The sequence below is a fragment of the Haliotis asinina genome, chromosome 12, assembly GCF_037392515.1.
Source record: "Haliotis asinina isolate JCU_RB_2024 chromosome 12, JCU_Hal_asi_v2, whole genome shotgun sequence".
Lineage (NCBI taxonomy): Eukaryota > Metazoa > Mollusca > Gastropoda > Lepetellida > Haliotidae > Haliotis > Haliotis asinina.
In genome coordinates, this window is record NC_090291.1 from 34,517,244 (window position 1) to 34,538,857 (window position 21,614).

The window sequence follows — 21,614 nt, forward strand, 5'->3', positions numbered from 1 at the left end:
CCTAATGATACTGCCAAGGTAGAGAAACTCGGTCATGCTGAGTTAGGCATATGCTGGACTGCAGATGTTTAAGGGCATAACCACTGTCTTCGCTTTTATTCTGATACCTATTTGTCCAGCTCATTGCTCAAGACGTTATGTTTTTCCTAGTTGTGCTTGTGCATACAGTGTCGTGCATTGTGTCCATTTAATGCATCTTGGTCGGTTTTCTGTGATTCTCCCCATTACCCAGTCTATTGCTATGCTGAAGAGTAGTGATGACATGGCACAGCTTTGTCTGACTCCTGTCTTCACTTTCAAGTACAAATCGCTGTTGCCTTCTGTGTATGAGAAGCTGATGTAAAAGCTCTCAGTGGAATTCCTTAGAGGCGGACAATTTTCATCAGGCTTCTTCTATGGATGTCAATAACAAATAGTGCTGGATAATGGCAATGTTAATACACTTGCCCTTTAATCATCATCATTCAACTGTTGACTGGTTTCCATCCCTTTTTTCAGTGTTATTGCTGCTCCTTGATGCTGAATATTTTCTCTGCCTGAGTATAATATTGTTTCTCCCGTGGATGAGTTCATCTTCCATGATCCGATCCATCTGCTTTCACTTATGCCTAATATGTCTAGTTGGCGGCGCATTTGCGATGTTATTTGTGCTTGGTGTCCTACATCGTTGGCACATTCCAAAATCACAAAAGGCGACTACGATTGTCGTAAGAGGCGACTAACGGGATTGGGTGGTCAGACTCGCTGACTTGGTTGGCACGTCATCGGTTTCCAAATACGCAGATCGATGCTCATGTTGTTGATCACTGGATTGTCTAGTCCAGACTCGATTATTAACAAAGCCCCGATATATAGCTGGAATATTGCTGTGTGCTGTATAAAACTAAACTCACTCACTCATTCCAAAATCCCATGTGGTCTTGGCTTTGGTATTCAGGGCTTCTGATTCTAGTGCTTTTTGTTGGGTGGAGTCCCATCCGAGATTCAAACGCACACCATAAGTACCCACAATAAAGTACTGCCTTACACTCCCAGCTATCCAGTCAACCAGGCATTAGTGCCGCCTGGTCTTGTTTTCTTCACCATTGTAGTCTGAATGAACATGCATGTTTGTTTAGGAAAAGCATCCTGTGTATATAGAAGGGCATCTGTCTTTTATTGTACACAAGATATAAATGTTTGACCTCAGCCAGTCCTATCATGCTAGCACTCATAAAGATCCAGGTTAGAATTGATCTTCAGTAACCCAGAGGCAGCTAAAGGGGTCAGGTGGTCAGACTGACTGACTTGGTTGATCCATATCATCCTATCCCAATTGTTGATGATCACTGGATTGTATGGTGCAGATTATTTTTAGGCCACCGCCATATAGCTGGAATATTGCTGAAAGTGGCATAAAACTAAACTCATTCACTCTATTATGCAAGCCCAGTGACATACCATACTACAGCTATAAGGCTTGAACTGGGTGACATAGTGACAACAGACACAATCTTTCAGCCTTTTGTGTCATGACGCTGCCATAGCATGTGATCATCAGTGAATATAAAACAAACACTAACTGCCTGAATGAAGTTTTATTACAAGATGAAAGTTTTAGAAATATATTTTACAACAATGACAAGCTTTCAATCTAGCCAAATTTACAATCAATTGATAGGCTGCATCTGCATGCCCTCATTCCAATGCTATTTACAAAAGCCATACCTGAAAACAAATAAAAAATGTCTTAAACTCGGTACCATTACAGTGAGCATGCAGTGATAGCTTGCCATGGCAGTATTCACACAGGCTGCTATATCCACATTGATTTCGAGAGACAACACACACTGCTGACGGACAATGTGAATTTGTCTGACACATTTATCCTTCCTTTCAAATGTTTTTGAGTTTTCAAGTTAAGAAAGTGCATCCCTGATAGAGAATGACATCTAATATTTTACCATGGTTACTGAGAGGCTTGTGTTTCGGGCTTGATGCAGCAGCATGTTCTATTTTACATCTTTAAGTGGATATCAGCATCTAATCACAAACAACAGTTATCATATGCCCTGGGTACTGAAACAGGCATGAAAACTCATCTACCACACAATGGATCCTATTTACAGTTATATTACAGATACATAATAAACTTGCACCAAGTCATTCCAACCATTTCCTTATACTCTCAGAACTAAAGGTAACCACAAAATAACATTATTGCCTATATAAATGACAGGATGCTATACTTTATTAACAATGTGTGACCACTTGAAAATGATTCATAAACTATCTTTCAAACTGAAGGCAATATCTTTTACAGGTCTTTAAAGTCCACCTGCTTGTAAAAATGCCAGTGTAAGTCAACTCAGTTTCAGTATTTTTTGCTACACTCCACTACTGAGTCAAACAAAATCCAGTAGGAGGTTGCCTCAGGAAACCTTTGAGTGACCTATGACCTTCCAATCAAAGGCCAAACGGACTTAACCAATCAGACAACGGCTACTGTTTAGGGTTTGGCAGGACTTAAAAAAATTCACCGTCACTGACATTGATCCCTCAATGAAGAAACTCTGCATAAAAAACATATTTGACCTGCCACATATTCTTAGGACTTTCTGATGACATGGTTACCCTAAGCTAATATTTCCGCAAGCTGACATCCTTGAATATTGACAAAAATGCTATTTTCAGCAACTGTTTACTCACTGTTGACAGTAGTGCAGCATGCTCCATGTGCATTACCCAGTATGGAAAATAGCATTCGGAATCGTCCGGGTACAAACCTTTTCCAAGGTAAAAGTTCAAAAGGTATATGCAAATGTCCACTTTTGCGATTTGTTAAGCTGTGTTCTAATTGGTCAATCTCAAAGGTTACCTAACGTAACAAAAAGTAATGAGACTAACTTTACTTAGACTGGTAAAAACGCTACACATTTTGAGACTAAAAGCCATTAATCATAGGTTACCTTACACAGCATGACAGACGGGTAATTTGGGTTCCTATTCTGTCTAGTACGAATTCAATTTCACCAGATTTGTCCCTGGAACCTACCCTATAAAGAATATGGGCATGGTATCCTTGGACTACACCACCCCATGTGTGTCCAGCTGAGAGCTGATGAATAGCAGCTACCAACAGAGTTTGACAGTAATACATCCTAAACCTTCAGACATGTGCCCTTCCTATTTCCATGCACTGTTTGACATTTAATCTTAAAAATTGAATTGTTAAAAAAGAACTTGTAATTCTTAGAAAGAAATATATATCCAGCTTAACATTCAGGATCCAGTTTAGATTAAAAGTTTGAAACTTGCAGTAGTGTTTTCCACTTGTGTTGCTGTTGTGCTATTAGTCACATGATTGAAGGTTGTGTACAGCCAAACAGCAACTACTTGCAAACTGTGGCTAATTTCTCAAGGTTCCACTATTCATAGTGATCTTAAACTGAAAGTCCTACCTTTATCTCATTGTTTGGCAACATTCTTGCTATGTGAACTTGGTAAATTTTACATAAATATCAACTACTGAAGCCATTTTCGCATGTTTCCATAAAAACAAAACAAATAGACCACACTCAGCAGTAGATATTTGTGTCCTGATTGAATGATAAGAGGTCTGCCTGCATTACTGCACTGAATAATATAGCCGATCTTGTATATTTGTCTATATTTATAAAATACAGCCTATGAAATTATCAATCAATGACTTACTTTATTTGTGTTGGTGGAGGCATGAATGTTAGTTACAGTGATGTAAGTTCTAAAACATACAGAGGCCTCTAGAGTGAAAAGTTAATGCGTTCATTAAGCAACCCACCACTCCATTCTATACTATGTACAGCTAACATATACATCACTCATCCGTAATTTTTCACATGAAGGTATATTTGCAACTACTGATTTTGTATAAGCTGAAAGTTCTGTAACAAATTACTACAAACAGTAGCACTATTCTTCATTTCATCATCCTAATGTACTTGTTTACCTCCACATTTCTTTAAGAAATTGTCCATAATACAAGCTATCAAAGAGGAATATTAGAGGATATTTACAAAAGATAGAAGTGTTATGATTCTAACTAAAAGTACCATAAATTCCTCTGAAATGATGTGTATGAACTGTCAAACAAGCTAGAGATGGGTTTTTTTCCAACTTACATGCAAAATGCAAATAAAAAAATGTAAGATTTCCATTTATAGTATTTATTTCTTAAAAAACCTTATAACATGGTTATAATATTGTAATGTCTTGCTTCAAAGTAATTCAGTGAGTCAGTATAGTTTAACGCCACTTTTGGCAACACAATGGCAGGAGACACCAGAATTTGGGCTTCAAACATTGCACCCATGTGAACAATCAAATCCAGGTCTTGAGTGTGACAAGCAAACGCCCTAACCACTCAACCACTAAGTGTCTCCATCGCCCCTTTTCTCCAAAGAAATCATATCTCTTATCACATCAATCCTCAAAATTTGCATGAAACTGAACTGAACTCCATCCTATTATGGATGTCCTTATGTTCCTATACTTCAGGGAATATAACATTCCAACATACATGACAAAAATTTGTTAGCAACATTAATTTGTTAACAAAGGACTGCAACATCTGACAATGATCATGACTGACTGAAAACAATTTCAAGAAGAGCATAGTGATTCCTACACAAACTGACATAGGATAAAAAAAATGACCACTACACAACATTGTCATTCAAAAAAAAGTGGTAATATGAGTAAGTATGGTTTTAGCAATACTCCAGCAATGTCATGACAGTAAACACCAGAAATAGGCTTCACACATTGTACCGATGTTGGGGATCAAACCTGGGTCTTCCAGAGTTCTAACTTATCCACAAGCATACAGCTAGTGAATTACTCTCAACAATTCCAAGATGACAGTGGATGAATGTGTAGTGTTATAGAGCAATTATTATCACAGTAATATAATCAACATTCACAATTATAGGTAAATACAACCCTTGACGGTCTGTCAATAGGTTCCTTATAGAGTTTGGTGATGCAACTGAAAAAGACACACACAGCTAACTATATACATCCTTGTTCTCTTGAAATGATGCATTCACAGATGAATGAAGGCTCATCATTGTGTTGTCATGTCTTTTCCATCAATATAAGGGTTTTCATTCTCAGATCAGCATCTCATCACAGTGTTACTTAATTATTAACATAAGGCATGATTTCTGTGGCAGGCTGGGCCAAACATCTTGAAAAATTTCTGGACTGGATCATTCCCGCTGATACGGCCCTGTATTACTGGATAACCACATGAAGTGCTGGGTTTAAGCATACGACAGGGATTTAGTAAATATGACTACTTCTAATATACTGAAGTTCCTAGATACTCTTGTCATGGTGTTGACATCTTGAAATTTGGGCTTGAACACAACAGTTTAAGGATACCACCAGCAGGATCCAGTCCACATATCACTAACCAACGAGCCTTTGTTCATTATCACACTGTGAACCACTGTAATTAAACAATTACTAGCACAGAAATAACGGCAGTAATACCGCATCAGAAACCTCAGGAAAATTATTTGTCAGCAATATGGTTATTGGTATTGTCTATAGTTAATGAGGGTTTGACTTCACACCAAGAGGATCAACGTCATACCATTATTAATAACTCTATTCCAAGTCCTAGTCTGAAAAATTATCAACAATGGTGTCTCGAAGCAAAACTGATCTGACATGTGAAATGTTAGAAATCATTTACTCATTTACTCATCTCACTTGAAAGTTTATTTTAACTAGTTATTGCAGACAGTTGTCTGGTGGAATCTTACAGGGTATAATTGAAGCTTCACTTGATAAACACAGCACTTACCGACATATACATGACATAAATTACACAAATAAGTAACCATGGTAACAGGGAGTACTATACACTGGGTACTGTAGTCTATCCTTCTTGACCAAAATCTTCTGTAAACTTCACCAACTTCTTCAAGTCATCTTCATTAACTGTGGGTTTGGATGTTGCTAAGGACATCAGCATATCACTCTGTAAGAGAAATCATACTTCACGTCATTACAGTGTTCTTCACATTTATGCGTATGTATGAATAAACCACAATTATGAAAGGCTGGTTACATGTAATGAGATCCAAGAGGGCACTTCTGGTTAAATGAAGGTTAATAGGGTAGCAAAGTGGTTACAGCATTCTCTCGCCACGGTTCAATTCCCTTTATGTGTATGATGTGTGAAGCCAATTTCTGGTGCCCCCATCGTTATACTGCTGGAATATTGCTAAAAGTTATGTAAAACTAAACTCAGAGACTCACACTCTAGATAAATGACATTACTTTTGGAACACACATGTCATTCTTGCAACCTTGAACAGTCCCATGTTTAGATTCCTTAACTAGACAGCTTTATCTAACATTTCGTATTTAATTCTACATATTCTCAGTAAAGTACAGATTCTGAAGGTTGAATCACATTTGGGATGCCATTGTACACTCAAGGCTGTTACAAGTGTTTCTTATCTAATGACCTCACCTTTCATTCTTCGTGAGTGAGTGAGTGTTTCATTCTTGAAATTGAGTCAACAGAACAATTTGAAATGCAAGTACAGGTAGGACAAGAAACGTCACAGGAGAATACTGTAAATACAGTCTGATTTATCAGTTTACCTAATATCTAAATAAGTGACTGGCAGATCCATGACATTTTGCATGGAAATGTTCCTGGTATAAAAACAATCACTAAAAAATGTCCTTATTTTTAATAAAAACTATGAATTCCTCAGTTTATCACAACACGTTACAGTAACATCTGAAATAACCTTGAAAATGATGATATCAATTACATTATCTTGTCTAAAGTCAATGACATTTGTCTCTGGACATAAGCAGTAAGGGATCAACAGGAACATAATCCATCAAGGGAGACAATTACCTTTGATACAATGGGTTCAAGAAGCTTGTCTCCATCTACACTGGTCCAGCTCATCTCCATAGCACCAGGAGCACCAGGTGAGCAGGGAGTTAGCAGGTCATCACGTATCACGCTTGGATCAGATCGGGACGGACCACGCACCTGCACAGAAACATACACAACACATGAACACTACTTTTACATTTGTCTGCAAAGCTGTCAAAACTATGAACCAATATATTACAATGCCTTAATGGAAAGGACATCTTTTTGTAACAGACACTACTGACTGCAATACAGAGAAATGCTGTTCATCTAGTAGCTGTGGACAAAGCCAATCTGTGATCTGGCATAGTTTTGTGGTTTTGTTCTCACACAAACAACTACTTGATTTTCTGGAGTTATATAAAGATGCTCTAGGCCGAGTAACTGCAACATCACTGACTTGGATAATATACTCTGTATCTATTACAATAAAGAGGTTGTCTATCCATAAAAACTGTTCCTCTTAAAAAGAGGTAAGACTAAGCCAGTTCTTTCATCTGACTAAAGTTGATCTATCCTGGCACCATTATACACCTTTAGCCTCTTGTCTTAAGTTCTACTCTCATAAAATTATGTTTAGTCCAGTATGTAAAAGTCATAACCATCTACTGAATATGATCAAAATCTCCAGAAATAATGCCTTAGCCATCATCAAGACTCATAGGTATTGGCGAAGGCTTTATAGCGTCCCTGAAACACACATATATCGGTGCAGTCTAAGTAGACTTATCCTCAGTACTTTTCGTTACACTCCACCACTGAGTCTAACGAAACCTTATGGGACGTCGCGTCAGGTAACCTTTGAGATTGACCAATCAGAACACAGCTTACCAAATCGCGAAAGTGAACATTCGCACATACCTTATGAACTTTTTATCTCGAAAAGGTTCGTACCCGAACGATACCAAATGCTATTTAGCGTACGATCGCTTCCGGGTGATGCACGCGGCATACATACTGCCATGACAATGGTGAGTAAACAGTCGCTGAAAATAGTGTTTTTGACAATATTCAAGGATGTTATCTTGCAGAAATATTAGCTAATGGTAACCATGTCAACAGAAACCCCAAAGCGTATATACTGCAGGTCAAATAACTGTGTTATATGCTGATTTTTGTTTGTGGAGAGATCTGTGTCGGTGACCTGAATATCTTGAAAGTCCCTCCGATCCCTAAATAGTAGCCGTTGTCTGATTGGTTAAATCTATTAAACCGCCTCGCATTTGATTGGATTGTCATTGATTGCTCACAGGTTACCTGACGCGACCTTCTACTAGGTTTTGTTAGACTCAGTGGTGTGGTGTAACGAAATACACTGAGACGAAGTTTACTTAGACTGATATCAGTGATGCTTCAGACTTATAAACTGATTAATCTTTTCCTAAGCGATGATTAAAAACACATTATTTTCTCAAACAGGAATCAGCACTACATTCACAAATGGTATAAGACTGTTGCCTGTATTTTACCAAATGGCCCAGTATGAAACCATATTATGATTACAACAGCTGGATCATCAATGACTCTTACTTACTCTTCTGAAATGGGTAGCTGTCTGTACTTTCCTCACGGGCTGCATGAGTGCATCACGGACGACAATACTGATATCAGCACCAGAGTACCTGTACACACAAGACAAACAACATCCATTATATGCCACATCAACAGATATCTGTGTAATATCTAATAAAGAAACAAAGAATATACGAAGGCATGGTCATCAGTATCCCATGCCACATGTTCTGTTCCTATTTGGCTCCTGTTTTTTAAATCCACCATGCCATTCATGTCCTGAAAACACTTACCACATTTGGTTTCACTGTCCATAGCAGTCTATTACAGTTACTGAGAAAATCTGTCCCCACTTGTGGTGCTGTACACTAAGGCAAAATATGCATGACAAGGGTTGTAACTCTGTAAACATGTTACACAGTTTCTGTTTCAGAGCTCCATCAAGGGGTTCATATCCTGAAAGCATATTCCAAATTTGGTTTCCCTATCTATGATGGTTTTTAAGAAAATCTGTCTCCATCATCTCGGATGGACGGATGGATGGATAGATATGCATATGGAAGGACAGGAGCAGCTCAAACCAATACCAACTTTGTGGCGGGGGATACCTATTGTGTACTGATGTAATGAAACAAAACAAACGTGTAACATAATCTATTTGTTTCATGGATATATACCCATCATTCCAGTTTTATGGACGTAACCAATTTCATGAACAAACCTTTCCCATCACTTTCAAGGAGCAGGACTTCCATTTAATTGCATGGACCTGCCCATCTATCCAGATTCATGCACCTACGTACCTATCCAGTTTCATGAACCTGCCCTATCTGTCCCTGGACCCTACTAGCTATTCAGTTTCATGGTACCACCCGTCTATCATGTTCCATGGGCCTACAGTATAAACAGTTCTGTGGACCTACCCTTCTGTCTTGAATCCAAGTTCTCTGAAGTCTTCATCATTCAGCTGGTGTGGTGTTGAGCCAAGATGTAGTTTGAACATCTCAGTTCTGGCTGGAGCATCTGGGAGGGGGATATAAATTCTCTTCTCAAATCTGAAACATGGTCACATTTTGTCATTCATAACTTCAGGCTTCTGAAGAACCAAACAAACTCACTCACACTGGTCATTAATCAATGAGACAGGTCATTAACATGTTAACTTGACAATGTCACAGAATACCACATGTGATGTTACGATCAAGGATGAGAGAGACATACCTTCTCCTGATGGCTGAGTCAAGACTCCAAGGGATATTTGTTGCTCCAAGGACGAGAACGTTGTCATTGTCATTCCCGACTCCCTGCATCTGGACTAGAAACTCTGTTTTGATTCTCCGAGCTGACTCTGACTCATTCTCACTGCGGGAGCCACACAGGGCATCTACTTCATCAATGAAGATGATGCTTGGTTTGTTCTCACGTGCAAGTTCAAACAGTGTCTTCACTAACCTGAAAAACGTAACCTAACTTTGAAGAAATGTCTTCATGGAAATACACTCATGCCAATGACACTTCTTACTGTGCTGTGGGGTGGTGGGGTACCTTAGTGGTTAAAACGATGGCTCGTCACGTTAAAGACCCAGGTTCGAATCCCCACATGGATACAATGTGATAAGCCCATTTCTGGTGTCTCTTGCCATGATATTGCAGGAATATTGCTAAAAGCAGTATAAAACAGTCCTACTGTGGTGTTATTTTCAGTCAGCTGGAATGACATCTTACAACAGAAATACAGACACCTTTTGATATCTAGAAAATCATATTAAAGATGTATACAGAGGAATCTGCCTATTACCGACTGGACTTGGACTGAGTCATTTATCTGGATTGCAAAGCAGTCCGGATTAGACAAATTTTGTCTGTGATCACTGCTGTGATGAGTTACCTCCCTTAGTTTAGGACAAACAACAACTTAATCGTTCTATTTTGATTTTTACTTCTACTCAATATAGTACTCATACTTTCAGTGGAAAAACACTGTTAACATACATAAGTTTCCAAGCTAAAGTCTCTATGTGTGAATGTTCTGTCGTCCAAAGTAAGTAAAACTTCACCACTATCTCAGAATCTGGTCAGAAATCTTGTCATGAATGATCCACAACAGTTGATAGTACAGACAGTGTGTCATTCTACTCCTGGATAAAATGCCTAGCTATCAGCCTGGTCAAACACCTTATGCTCATCCAGTCACCTCTCACAAGGCCTATAGGGTACCTGGAATCTGGTCTGGATGTCTACTTTCATCTGTGGAAAGTTGTACTGAATCAGATGTTTTTTGTGTTAAAACGTGAAATATCTACATTCATGGCATGATGCACAAAGGAACTTTAGCCAGCAGACGCGTAACTTACTTTTCACTCTCTCCCAGCCATTTGGAGACAAGATCTGAAGATGACACAGAGAAGAAGGTGGAGTTGTTGGCCTCTGTAGCAACAGCCTTGGCTAAGAAAGACTTGCCAGTTCCTGGGGGCTGAAATAGAATTTGACATGTCAGTAATAATGCAGGTACTTTCAAAGGTAAGCTTTAAGATGTTTCTCTAAAATGTATGTGAGGTCAGTATCAGTATATCCATAAACATATTTCTCAACTATCATGACCCTGATTAACCAAAGCTTATAATTTTTAATAGACTATCAAGTGCGACACACAAGCTCGTTTTTGTTTTTTGTGTTTTTGTCTGGCATATGAGTGAGTGTTGTTCCACAGTCTGCATGGAGCAAACTGGATGAAAACATTCTTGACATGTGTGCTATTTCTGCTAAATCATCAATTTAAGACACTGTTCTATTTTATGAACCCGTCATACACATACATTCTGCCTGCCACTAACTCCACCCGGGAGTTTAGACAAGAGAACCATGTGATTAATGATCTGTGAACTTACCCCAAACAGAAGAATTCCTCTCCAGGGTTTTCTGTTGCCTATAACACATACAAAATAAAACTTTTATAGTGTTCCTAATTCTGATTCTATGTCACTAAAAAATGGCAAATGTCCACACAAATCTTTGACATGAATACAGTTATCTTCTACCACGTTTACTACTAAAGTTAACCTGTCACGCCACTGTTTTCAAGAAATATTGTTAAACAATCTTAGATTTAATCTATGAAATGTTTTAAGCAAGTACACATCAGCATCAAGATCTGTACTTCACAGACTGAAATCTAATTCATTGCTCTAAGAATTATCCTACCTCTACTGCCTTTCAAAACATGTACAAACTAACTAAAAAGAAATTGTTCACTATTGCAATCTAAAACAATAATGGTTCATAACAAGACTGCTTGACAACAGAAATTATCTTTTAACATGAAAACTGTCAGCTCGGACATTTAACTAAACATGTCACGCATTTGCACGTTGTTTTACATACCTGTGAACAAATGTGGAAATTTGACCGGAAGAATAACAGCCTCTTTTAAGGCTTCCTTGGCTCCCTCGAGACCAGCCACATCCTCCCACCGGATATTGGGCTTCTCCATAACAATAGCTCCTTGAAATAGAAGCAATTAAGAATAGGCTTGTTTGTGGGTTGGCTTGATGCTTAATGCTCCACAGCAGAATGTAAATAATCCAGGTCCACACAATACCATATATTTGTCCATACAACCCTGTGATTGACATTATGAGCATTAATCCATTCAACAAAATTATCAATACTGACAACTGAATTCATTTAGTCACTATTTGAAACCAGCATGGGTTGTGGGGGCCTTATCCCTTACTTCTAATCCCTATGGTGAATAAGAAACTCACACAGAATTGGTTTGAGAAAGTATAAACCAAATCATGCCCCACATGCTCTTGCAGTCTTTACATTGTCATGATACCTATCATTTCTGAACCTGACATGCTCAAACATTATAGACCTGAAAAAAGAATAACTTTAGGCCTTTACTATGTTAAGGTAGGTTTAACACTGACCTGTCAGCTGATTGTGGAACTTTTTCTTCTCTGGGTCTTTGTCGGAGTCTTCATCACTTGAATCATCATTGTTCTTGGAATCTCTGACATCAAGATGGAAAAATGGTAAAGCAAGAGCAAGGAAAATAATTAATCATCAATTGAGCAAAAGGAATTCAAATCATGAAAAGTAATGCACTTAGCCACTTTTCTCTGAAAATGAGGTCGTTGGGCCTTTAGGGCAGAATAAATCCATCATACCAAAACAGCTGGCAATTTAAGATCTTGTGGTTGAAAAGTGTAACAAAGCAGGTTTTGTGTCAACCTGCCCCATGGATACAGATAACATCACTTGAATGTACCAATATTTTCTAGTTTAAGTCACATAGCTGGAATATTGTTGACTGCAGTGTAACAGTGCATCTTCCTGTCCTGTTACTCTGAACACAATGCAATAAGTGACCTTTCCAATTAACATGATTACCACTTCAACTTAAATACTGCGCCAGAGTTATTTGTGTTCTGGATCTGTACAGATGGTTAATGCGAACAGCAGGTATTATTGACATGACCAAAAAAGATTTACTTTTGAGTGGCATGTTTAGAAGGCGAATTAGATAAGGACACACTGTTATGGATGAAGAACTCCTTCATTCACATGATCCAATAAAGAAATTGTTCATCCATAAACTTTGTCCTTAATATATATGAGAAAAAAAGAAAAGCCATTCTTACCCTGACTTCTTTCCTCCAGAAGAGCTCTCACCATCCATCACTGGCTTCTTCTTGTTCTTCTTGTTGACATACTGTTTGAGCTTCTCAGCCCTTTCCAGGTACTGAATGCATTTGCCTCGAATACTCTCCTTAGCTTTGTCACTCTGGGCTTCATCTAAAATCAGGAAACAACCAGGGTCATTCCTGCTTGACAACGGTAACAAAACCTGTATCGAACCATCTCTGCTAAATTTCTACAACAGTCTACATTACAGGACTCACTTTAAAGAGATGCTAACCTACTAGCACAAGCTACAACCTGTAACAAAAACCTAGCTGCACCAGCCAAATTCCAATAACAAAGCTTTTATTGCAATATGCAGATGAAGTTATTAATATGTTTCATTCAGAAGTATACAACTCAAAAACTGACTTGCACATGGTGCAAGTTTTATTAATAACTAGGTTACACTTTGCAATATTGAGGTGCACCAGTGCAAGTAACAAAGCACTGAATCAAGTCCTAGCTGATAATTCTTTATTTCCATTACATAAAACGAATGTATGTGCGACCATTAGCTTAGACGGCCTATAATACAATATGCTATCATAAGTGGACACCAGTGATGTCCATACTGAGACGTTTCCATTTTCATCCCATTTTCCACACGTAAGTATTGACAGAACCTTCAAAGATTAACTGAAGGATATGCGACATGGGTTCATAGCACATGATGCCATTCCCAGTATTTCAGTTGTCTTATGGCATAGCCGCTTGATGTGGCTGGAAAGCCCAATGTGATTCAGATGTGATACCACTTAGTGAAACCTGTAACTCAAGGTCATGCAGATTTAACTGCTACCTATTAAGGGTCAAAAGATCTATCAAAAGAGTCCAAAAAATTGCACTTTCACACGCATCATGAATAAGATTAAGACCGACCACAGACGCAGCAAAGTGCACAATAAAAGAAGTTCATCACATTCGATTCATACACAAGCATGCTCCTTTGCACATGTTGCAAGTGAAAAAAAGAGAGTTAAATCTTGTCTTATCTTCACCCAGTAAAACATAAAAAAGATGTTTGCTTTTGCAGTCCATCCACACAAGGGAGGTTAACATAATTATCATGTTTATATGGGCTTCTTAATGAGCATATTTTTTTCCAAATTGCACAAAACAAAACATCACAAAAGCCACACTTCAAATGCACATAACGTCTGTCAACAATGAAATGCAAGCAGCATCTGCAAGTAGCAAAAATGTGGATAAAACCAGAAACCACAACCCTGTGTGATCATGATGACTCTGTAAACACAGCCTGGGTCTCAGGAACACTATGTATAAAAGTGAGTATTTCTTACATTTGATGGCATGTAGGAAATATTCTACTCCATGTTCATAAAGACGAAGAGCCTCTTCATAATTTTTGTTCTTGTCCTCTTCTGTTGCCTTTGTAACAAGGTCAATTGCTTTCTGAAACATTTGAAGGAAAATAGGTTACTATTAACATGGTATAAAAGATGGTGCTTTGTGCTGCACATGAACAACATTCAACATAGCATTCGCACATTCAGACATGCACATCATGAACATATTTTCATGTTTCACACATAACAATTCTAAGATTCATTATCTTCATCACCATCCTCATACACATGCATATCAGCCAGTGGTATGATGCCATTGATTAATCACTTCTGAACAACTGAAACATTTTATTAAACATATGGCACAAAAGACGTTGATAAACGAAAAAAACCAGTTAACTACTGTCATCTTTGTGAGTATTTCTAAGCAAGAAGGCAAAAGTGAGTGAGTGAGTGAGTGAGTGAGTGAGTGAGTGAGTTTTGCGTCACACTCAGCAGTATTCCAGCCATATGGTGGCAGTCTGAAAATAATAGTCTGGACCAGACAATCCAGTGGCCAACAACATGAGCATCAATCTGCGCAATTGGGAACCGATGACATGTGCCAACCAAATCAGCGAGCCTGACCACCCGATCCAGTTAGTCGCCTCTTATGGCATAGTCGCCTTTTATGACAAGCATCGGTTTGTGAAGGCCTTTTCTACCCCGGGACCTTCGCGGGTCTGGCCTTCAGTAACCTTTGCTTGTCATAAGAGACTACTATGCCTTAAGAGGCGACTAATGGGATCGCATGGTCAGGCTTGCTGACTTGGTTGACATGTCATCGGTTCCCAATTGCGCAGATCAATGCTCATCCTGTTGATCACTGGCTTGTCTGGTCCTGGCTCGATCATTTACACACCGCTAACACATAGCTGTAACACTGAGGAGTAAGTGTGAAGCTAAACTCAGTCAATCAATCTAAAACTAAATAATGCATTTCTCTAAAACAAACATTTTAAACACTGTCTTAAAGACTGTTATCAAATTGAAACAAACAATAATTTTTGCCAGAAAATTCTGGCATGATGAATCCACAGTAAGCATGTTCAGTTTAACTACATTTTGTTTTTAGTCTGTATGTTTTAAAGTTGCTGTGTTTAAGTCACATAGTACTGGCAGTGATCTAAGAGATCGACACAGACGTGAAGGGCTTTTAATGACTCAGGTGACTGTGACTCGGGTCACATGCACCTGACAAAATATTATTTCCGATTCTAAACATATATAGGTTTCGGTTTTTACATGCTTTAGTAAAGTACGAACACACTTTATAAGACAACAACCAAGATTATTCACGTTCAAAGTGAACGTCGTGCTTATAAATAAGGTCCACGAGTAGACCGAGACGATATTTGTTTACATTTTAACCCATTGCGACACCTCAAAATGACAGGTGTCCGGAAAAACCAAGTATGATATGTCAGTTCATAAATCGGTTTAAAACGATTATCATTTCTCTGTACCGATGCAAACAATCTTTTCAAAACGTCATAATTTCGATGTTGGGGAGAAAATATACTTTCGCTATGTCCGCGTTGCGAAATAACAGAACAAAACAAATGAGGAGGCGCGGTGATTCTCTTAGCAGACGCCTGTCGAAAGTAGAATAATAAGAACCGGAACATATGTTTGACGGATCTCACCTGAAGTGTACCTCCTGACATTTGTGAATTTCACGATAAGCAGCTAAATATGGGCCTTGTTAAGAAATTATCCTTCGATTCGAAAGATTATTTGGTGATTCAGATAAACATGGCGTATTACTTCCGACAATCTGGTCACATGATCGCTTTCTAAGGGAGATAACAATTCTAACATGGTTGAAAGACCACGACAAAACTGTTACTTATTACACGTTATTTGTTTTCAACATTTGGTGCTTCAAATAAAGTAAAGATAGATCAACAGCTAGGAAAGCAAATTTAAACAATGAACTTCCTACTGATACTTGAAACTGAGCATAACACAAGCAATTCACAAAATGAAAGTTAACCTTTGACATCCACTGAATATAGTCGATAAAAAATGTTGTTGGTTTATCTGTACAGACGGAAGCTTGAAAAAGTAAAATCAGTATGATTTTTTGTTGGGGTAGAAACGTTCAGCTGATTGTGTGTAGTTTGCAACATGAATTAAAACACCCAAACAAATATAGCAAACGTGATCAAAGCTAACTGACATACCATGATTTTGAGACCAGGAAAATACATTCCCGAACCATTGATTCCTGATAACCTGGACATTTTGGATCCACCAGTAAGTTATCGGTTTCTCCTCAGTGTTCAAATGTGTTTTGCTCAACAGAATTATATCTTTTATAGTTGTATTTGCATCACATGGGTGTGATTTGGTCGATTTAACGGGGTATACAATAACTCACGTGACAGTGAACCAAGTCACGCGCTCTTTACGAACTCCTTATTATAGTTCTCTGATAGTACGCGCACCTTACCAATTCCTTATTTTAGTTCTCCGAACGTACCGGTGAGTCATGTGTAATATATAGTCTACCCAAATATAGACATGATTCCACTCGACAATAAGCTAAGAAATGATAAGTTACCCGATAAGATGGAACACGTCAAGACCATGATAATATGAACTGAATATATTTGAACCAACAAATGACAGGTGCCCCACACAGACCATTTCGCCGTGGCTTGTGTAATGAAGAACAGGACAAGAATTTATAATCTGATATTTTTAGTTGGCGAGATAGTGTCATAGTGTCAACAAAATCTGAAGAGAAGCTCATTGTATTAAACAAGTAAATGGTTTAAACTCCTTATTTCTATATATTTCTAAAACGGGTTTGTTATAAATCGATGAACGTCAGCCTTTCGCTGAGTGAGTGAGTTTAGTTTTACGCCATACTCAGCAATATTCCAGCTATATGGCGGCTGTCTGTAAATAAACGAGTCTGGACGAGACAATCCAGTGACCAACAATATGAGCATCGATCTGCGCAATTAAGAACCGATGACATGTGTCAACTAAGTCAGCGAGCCTGGCCATCTAATCCCGTTAGTCGCCTCCTACCACAAGCATTGTCGCCTTTTAGCAAGCATGGGTTGCTGAAGGCCTATTCTACCCCGGGACCTTCAGGTGTCTCTTTCACTGCTTCAAACAAGTAGGTTCCTCTTGAACGCGTAACTCCTTGTGACTAGCTGACATAACCTTCATGAGGAAATATGTGTTAAAATAAAAACTTTCATAGTGCTATGTTACAATATTAAGGAAGGTAAGATACTTTAAGGATGACAGCTTCTTTATAATATTTTCAGTGACTAGTTTGACAAGAGTATGACTCCATAGCGAAATGAGTAAACTGTTATTACAATATGACAAAGAAGTTTGTCAGCCAGAAGTATCTTTCCGTTAATACAAGACTACTTCCTAATCAGTCTTTAGATTAGCGAAATCTTTTTGGATATGCGGGATTTTGGTATCTGTAAATTCGAGAATGCGGTGCATGGGACGCGAATACAATCTTTTACTGTACACATTTCAATAGTTCAACGCACTAATGCAATGCGTAAAAAGTTGTCTACTTTGATTAAGATTTCAGGAACATCAGTGAAAGAAATTTAGGATAACAGCTTCTACATTTCCCATCTCTGAATGAGACACCTAAAGGCGTAAGAAATATTAAAGAAGCCAACATGTGTTTATCCGATTCTTTTGATACATGTAGTAATTTCACGTCAACTTCCACGCTTATATGACACAGGAACGTGTATGTATTTCATATGAGTTGTGCCTTTTGCAGAGTGAATTCTGACATCACGCACCTGTCATCCCACATTTTACCTTTCACCTTAATACAAAACTACTGTCAGCTTTATTCTATGGATCTGAGGTACGGGGCCCTTTCATACTGATTGTGTACCAGAGAGGCTTATTTCGATAGTTTGCGAGTTTCTTCTTCAAATCATGCTGTTCATGGCGAATCCCACATTTTTAAAACAGAAAATGTACATTTTATCAAAAGAGTGTCACAATGTGATGCGGTTAACTATATATGTTTTACAGTAAAATTAATTAGATCTTCAGACTAAAAACCGATGACTGAGCAGGTAAGACGTCTGACTTTGCCTGACTCAGGGGATATGGGTTCGAATCCCTGATGCAAAATGCTAGAGTCTGTACTTACAGTATGGTTCAAAATTATTGAGAATAGCTAAAGCATTTCATATTATTAAAAGAGAACAAATCAGATAAAATTGAATGTATTGTGAAAGTGAACTGACCTTTTCATGTTGTGTAGGTAACAATTTAATATTTTATCAAGTCTCCTTGAGCTTCACGGCACAGTCTAAGACGGGTAGGCATACTTCCTATCAGAGAGGTTAGTGTCTCGTGAGTTATGCTGTCCCAGTATCGGACCACTTCTCTCTTCATGTCTTCAATTTTTGTCAACCCCTTTTGATTCACACATTCCTTCATCATCCCCCAAATGTTCTCAAAGGGATTTAAGTCAGGACTATATGCAGGAAATGGTAATGCAGTCACATTTTTCTCCTGAAACCACTGCTTGGCATGTTTTGCGGTGTGTTTAGGATCATTATCTTGCTGCAAAATCCAGTCATTTCCATAAAACACATGTGCACTTGGAAGGAGAAAATTATCTAATATGTTAGTGTAGCGTTGACTTGTCAGATTTCCCTCAAACACACACAGCGGGGTCGTTCCTAATAAGGATATCCCTCCCCATACATGAAACTTTGGGTTGTACTTAGGTCTTCGATACAACGGTGCTGACGCAGACTTTGTCCATATTTTCACATTATTGGGATATACCCATATTGAGCTTTCATCAGTAAAAATCACATTTTCCCAGTCAAAGTTTTCATGTGCCAAACACCACTCAACACGCCTGTCTTTATGTTCTTGTTTCATGAGAGGAGAAGGAATTCCAGTCTTTTCCTCCCATCCAAGATCAATCAAATTTCTTCTAACTGTAGATTTTGATACAGCTGTTGATCCCCTTTCTATCATTTCATACCTGATGTTGGAGATGCTTGCCCTTTGCTTTTTAGACGCTAAAATTCCCAGCCGGACGCGATCTGAGAAGTCCAATTTTCTGGGTCTCCCTGCTCCTTTCTGGTGCCCAAAATCCTTTCCCTCTTTAAAATTCTTCCTAATCCTATACACAGTAGAAAGAGGAGTTCCTGTTCTCTCTGCCAATGTATTTACATCATCAATTCCTTGATTACACAACTCAAAAATCAACCTTCTTTTATCTTCAGCAGACATTGTTGACAGTGCTGAGGAAAATGACGTCTGCTACAAATTCAGGGGAGGTAACTCTAATTGTACTATACTCAGTAGGCCAAGATGAGTTACCTCCCTTATACCATTACTTAGTTTTAAGTATCAGTGAATCAGTTGAGGTGTTAGGATAGCTCAAAGTAAGAAGAAAAATTCTCAATAATTTTGAACCAGACTATAAGTAAGAAAGAGTAAACCCAAATATAACAAAGGTTTCATGCTGAAAATCTTTCGTAACTTACCTTTGGATTGAATTTAATACTCCTTTAACGACTTTTCCATGTGGGATGTCTTTTTCAAGGGAGTCCCGTGAATCTCCAATAAACAACTTCGTCAAGCCTGGCGGTAATTAATGTGTTCATGCTGTCTGGAACATACGATTTTACGTGCGCACTGTTTCAAGGGCAGATAACTCTCATTTAGCCGTCGGAACCAGCGTGTTGACATCGACTTCAAAAGCCTGGGGGGTCACAATTCTCCACGGGTAATGGGTTTACATATATGTTTATGATTTCCATTAATTTCGTAACTGTATGAATTGCACGATCGGTGTATTTTACCCTGACAATCTCTGTCTAACTGTCGGATTTACGAGAGATGGATGCATGAACTGACGGTATAAGTCATGCGTGAGCCTAACCGAGAGTCAAGACATTACTCAGCATCGCGATGCAGGGTCATGTCTTTACTGTGTAGCACCGCACCGCGGCTCTCGTCTACATGCTAACTAGTTCCACATACAATGTCAGAATATTCCTTAGTTTAACTTGACATACCGGTATGATCTCTGGCATTATCTACTGTCCACTTACTGACCTATTTAGATGCATGATGTCAGTCACGTAATTGTTCTTTATCAGGACAAGGATTTACCATGGGCCCTGAGCATCCATTTTCTAAACAATGTGAAACCTCAAGGTAGCCATTTCCTCAGAGGCACCATATATGATTGAGCTTGTCATACATGCTTAGGTGCACCATTGGATGGAACTAGCCATTTGCTATTGGGCATTATGAGATTGAGCTAGCCATTGCTTTTTGGCATCACAGGATGGTGCTAGCCATTTGCTTAGGGGCATCATAAGATTGAGGGGTTATAGCTAAAACAGCACCACAGCAGAATGGCACCAAAATCGTTTGGTGAAAATGGCACCAAATTGGCGAAAACGGCTACTGATTAAAGGGCTAAAACGTCACCATATATCAAACATTGTTATATTGACTTTATTATTATTGTTTAATTATTTGTAATGTTTAGATGTTTATTTCTCAAGTTATCAAGCATTCTTTTGGGTTGTTTGGTGGTCCTGAAAAGGACCGTTGAGATAAGAGTTTTTTAAACTCAATGGATGGGCCCATGAATTGCCGCACATCTTGTCAGGAGTCTTTTTTCCTTTCTGAGAGCCAGTGTCCACGACTGTAAAGACGTTCTCTGGAATATCAGCTGTAGGGGGATCCAGGATGGTGGTTTCAATCGTAGTTCGTTCACGGTCATCATGGTCGTCTGGAGGTGGCAGTGATGCTGATGATATATTAATGTCAGATATATCAGGAACCCTTACATCAGCGTCCAGATCCATAGCTTCTTCTTCTGGGGGATTTGACTCGGCAGTTGATTCCAGACTTAGATGGAAGTTGACGGTGTCCAGCATGTTGTCAAAGGAATTCCCTTCACACCGAACACATACAAAGGGGAAATCTTCTTCATTTGCGCATATCTCACGGTAGCGTGATACAGATATACCGGTGCCACAAACTCTGTGAGTCCATAACTCACACTGGTCGCAAGACACAGCATGTTGATTTCTTCGGACAGTCTTATCGCATACAACACAGTGGTGAGACATTGTGATGAATGATGTGTA

General features: G+C 38.6%; 1 protein-coding gene across 1 annotated transcript; it reads right to left on the reverse strand.

Moving 5' to 3' along the window:
- Nucleotides 1-1,562: 1,562 nt before the first annotated feature.
- Nucleotides 1,563-16,262, reverse strand: LOC137259064 (vacuolar protein sorting-associated protein 4-like). Its single transcript, XM_067796777.1, has 12 exons — nucleotides 16,122-16,262; nucleotides 14,431-14,542; nucleotides 13,087-13,240; nucleotides 12,373-12,455; nucleotides 11,822-11,941; nucleotides 11,329-11,366; nucleotides 10,795-10,913; nucleotides 9,662-9,892; nucleotides 9,364-9,495; nucleotides 8,463-8,550; nucleotides 6,905-7,045; nucleotides 1,563-6,007 (listed from the first exon to the last, which is right to left on the reverse strand). Exons 1-12 carry the CDS (start codon nucleotides 16,140-16,142, stop codon nucleotides 5,906-5,908), a joined length of 1,341 nt encoding a protein of 446 aa, XP_067652878.1. The 5' UTR covers nucleotides 16,143-16,262; the 3' UTR covers nucleotides 1,563-5,905.
- Nucleotides 16,263-21,614: the final 5,352 nt, after the last annotated feature.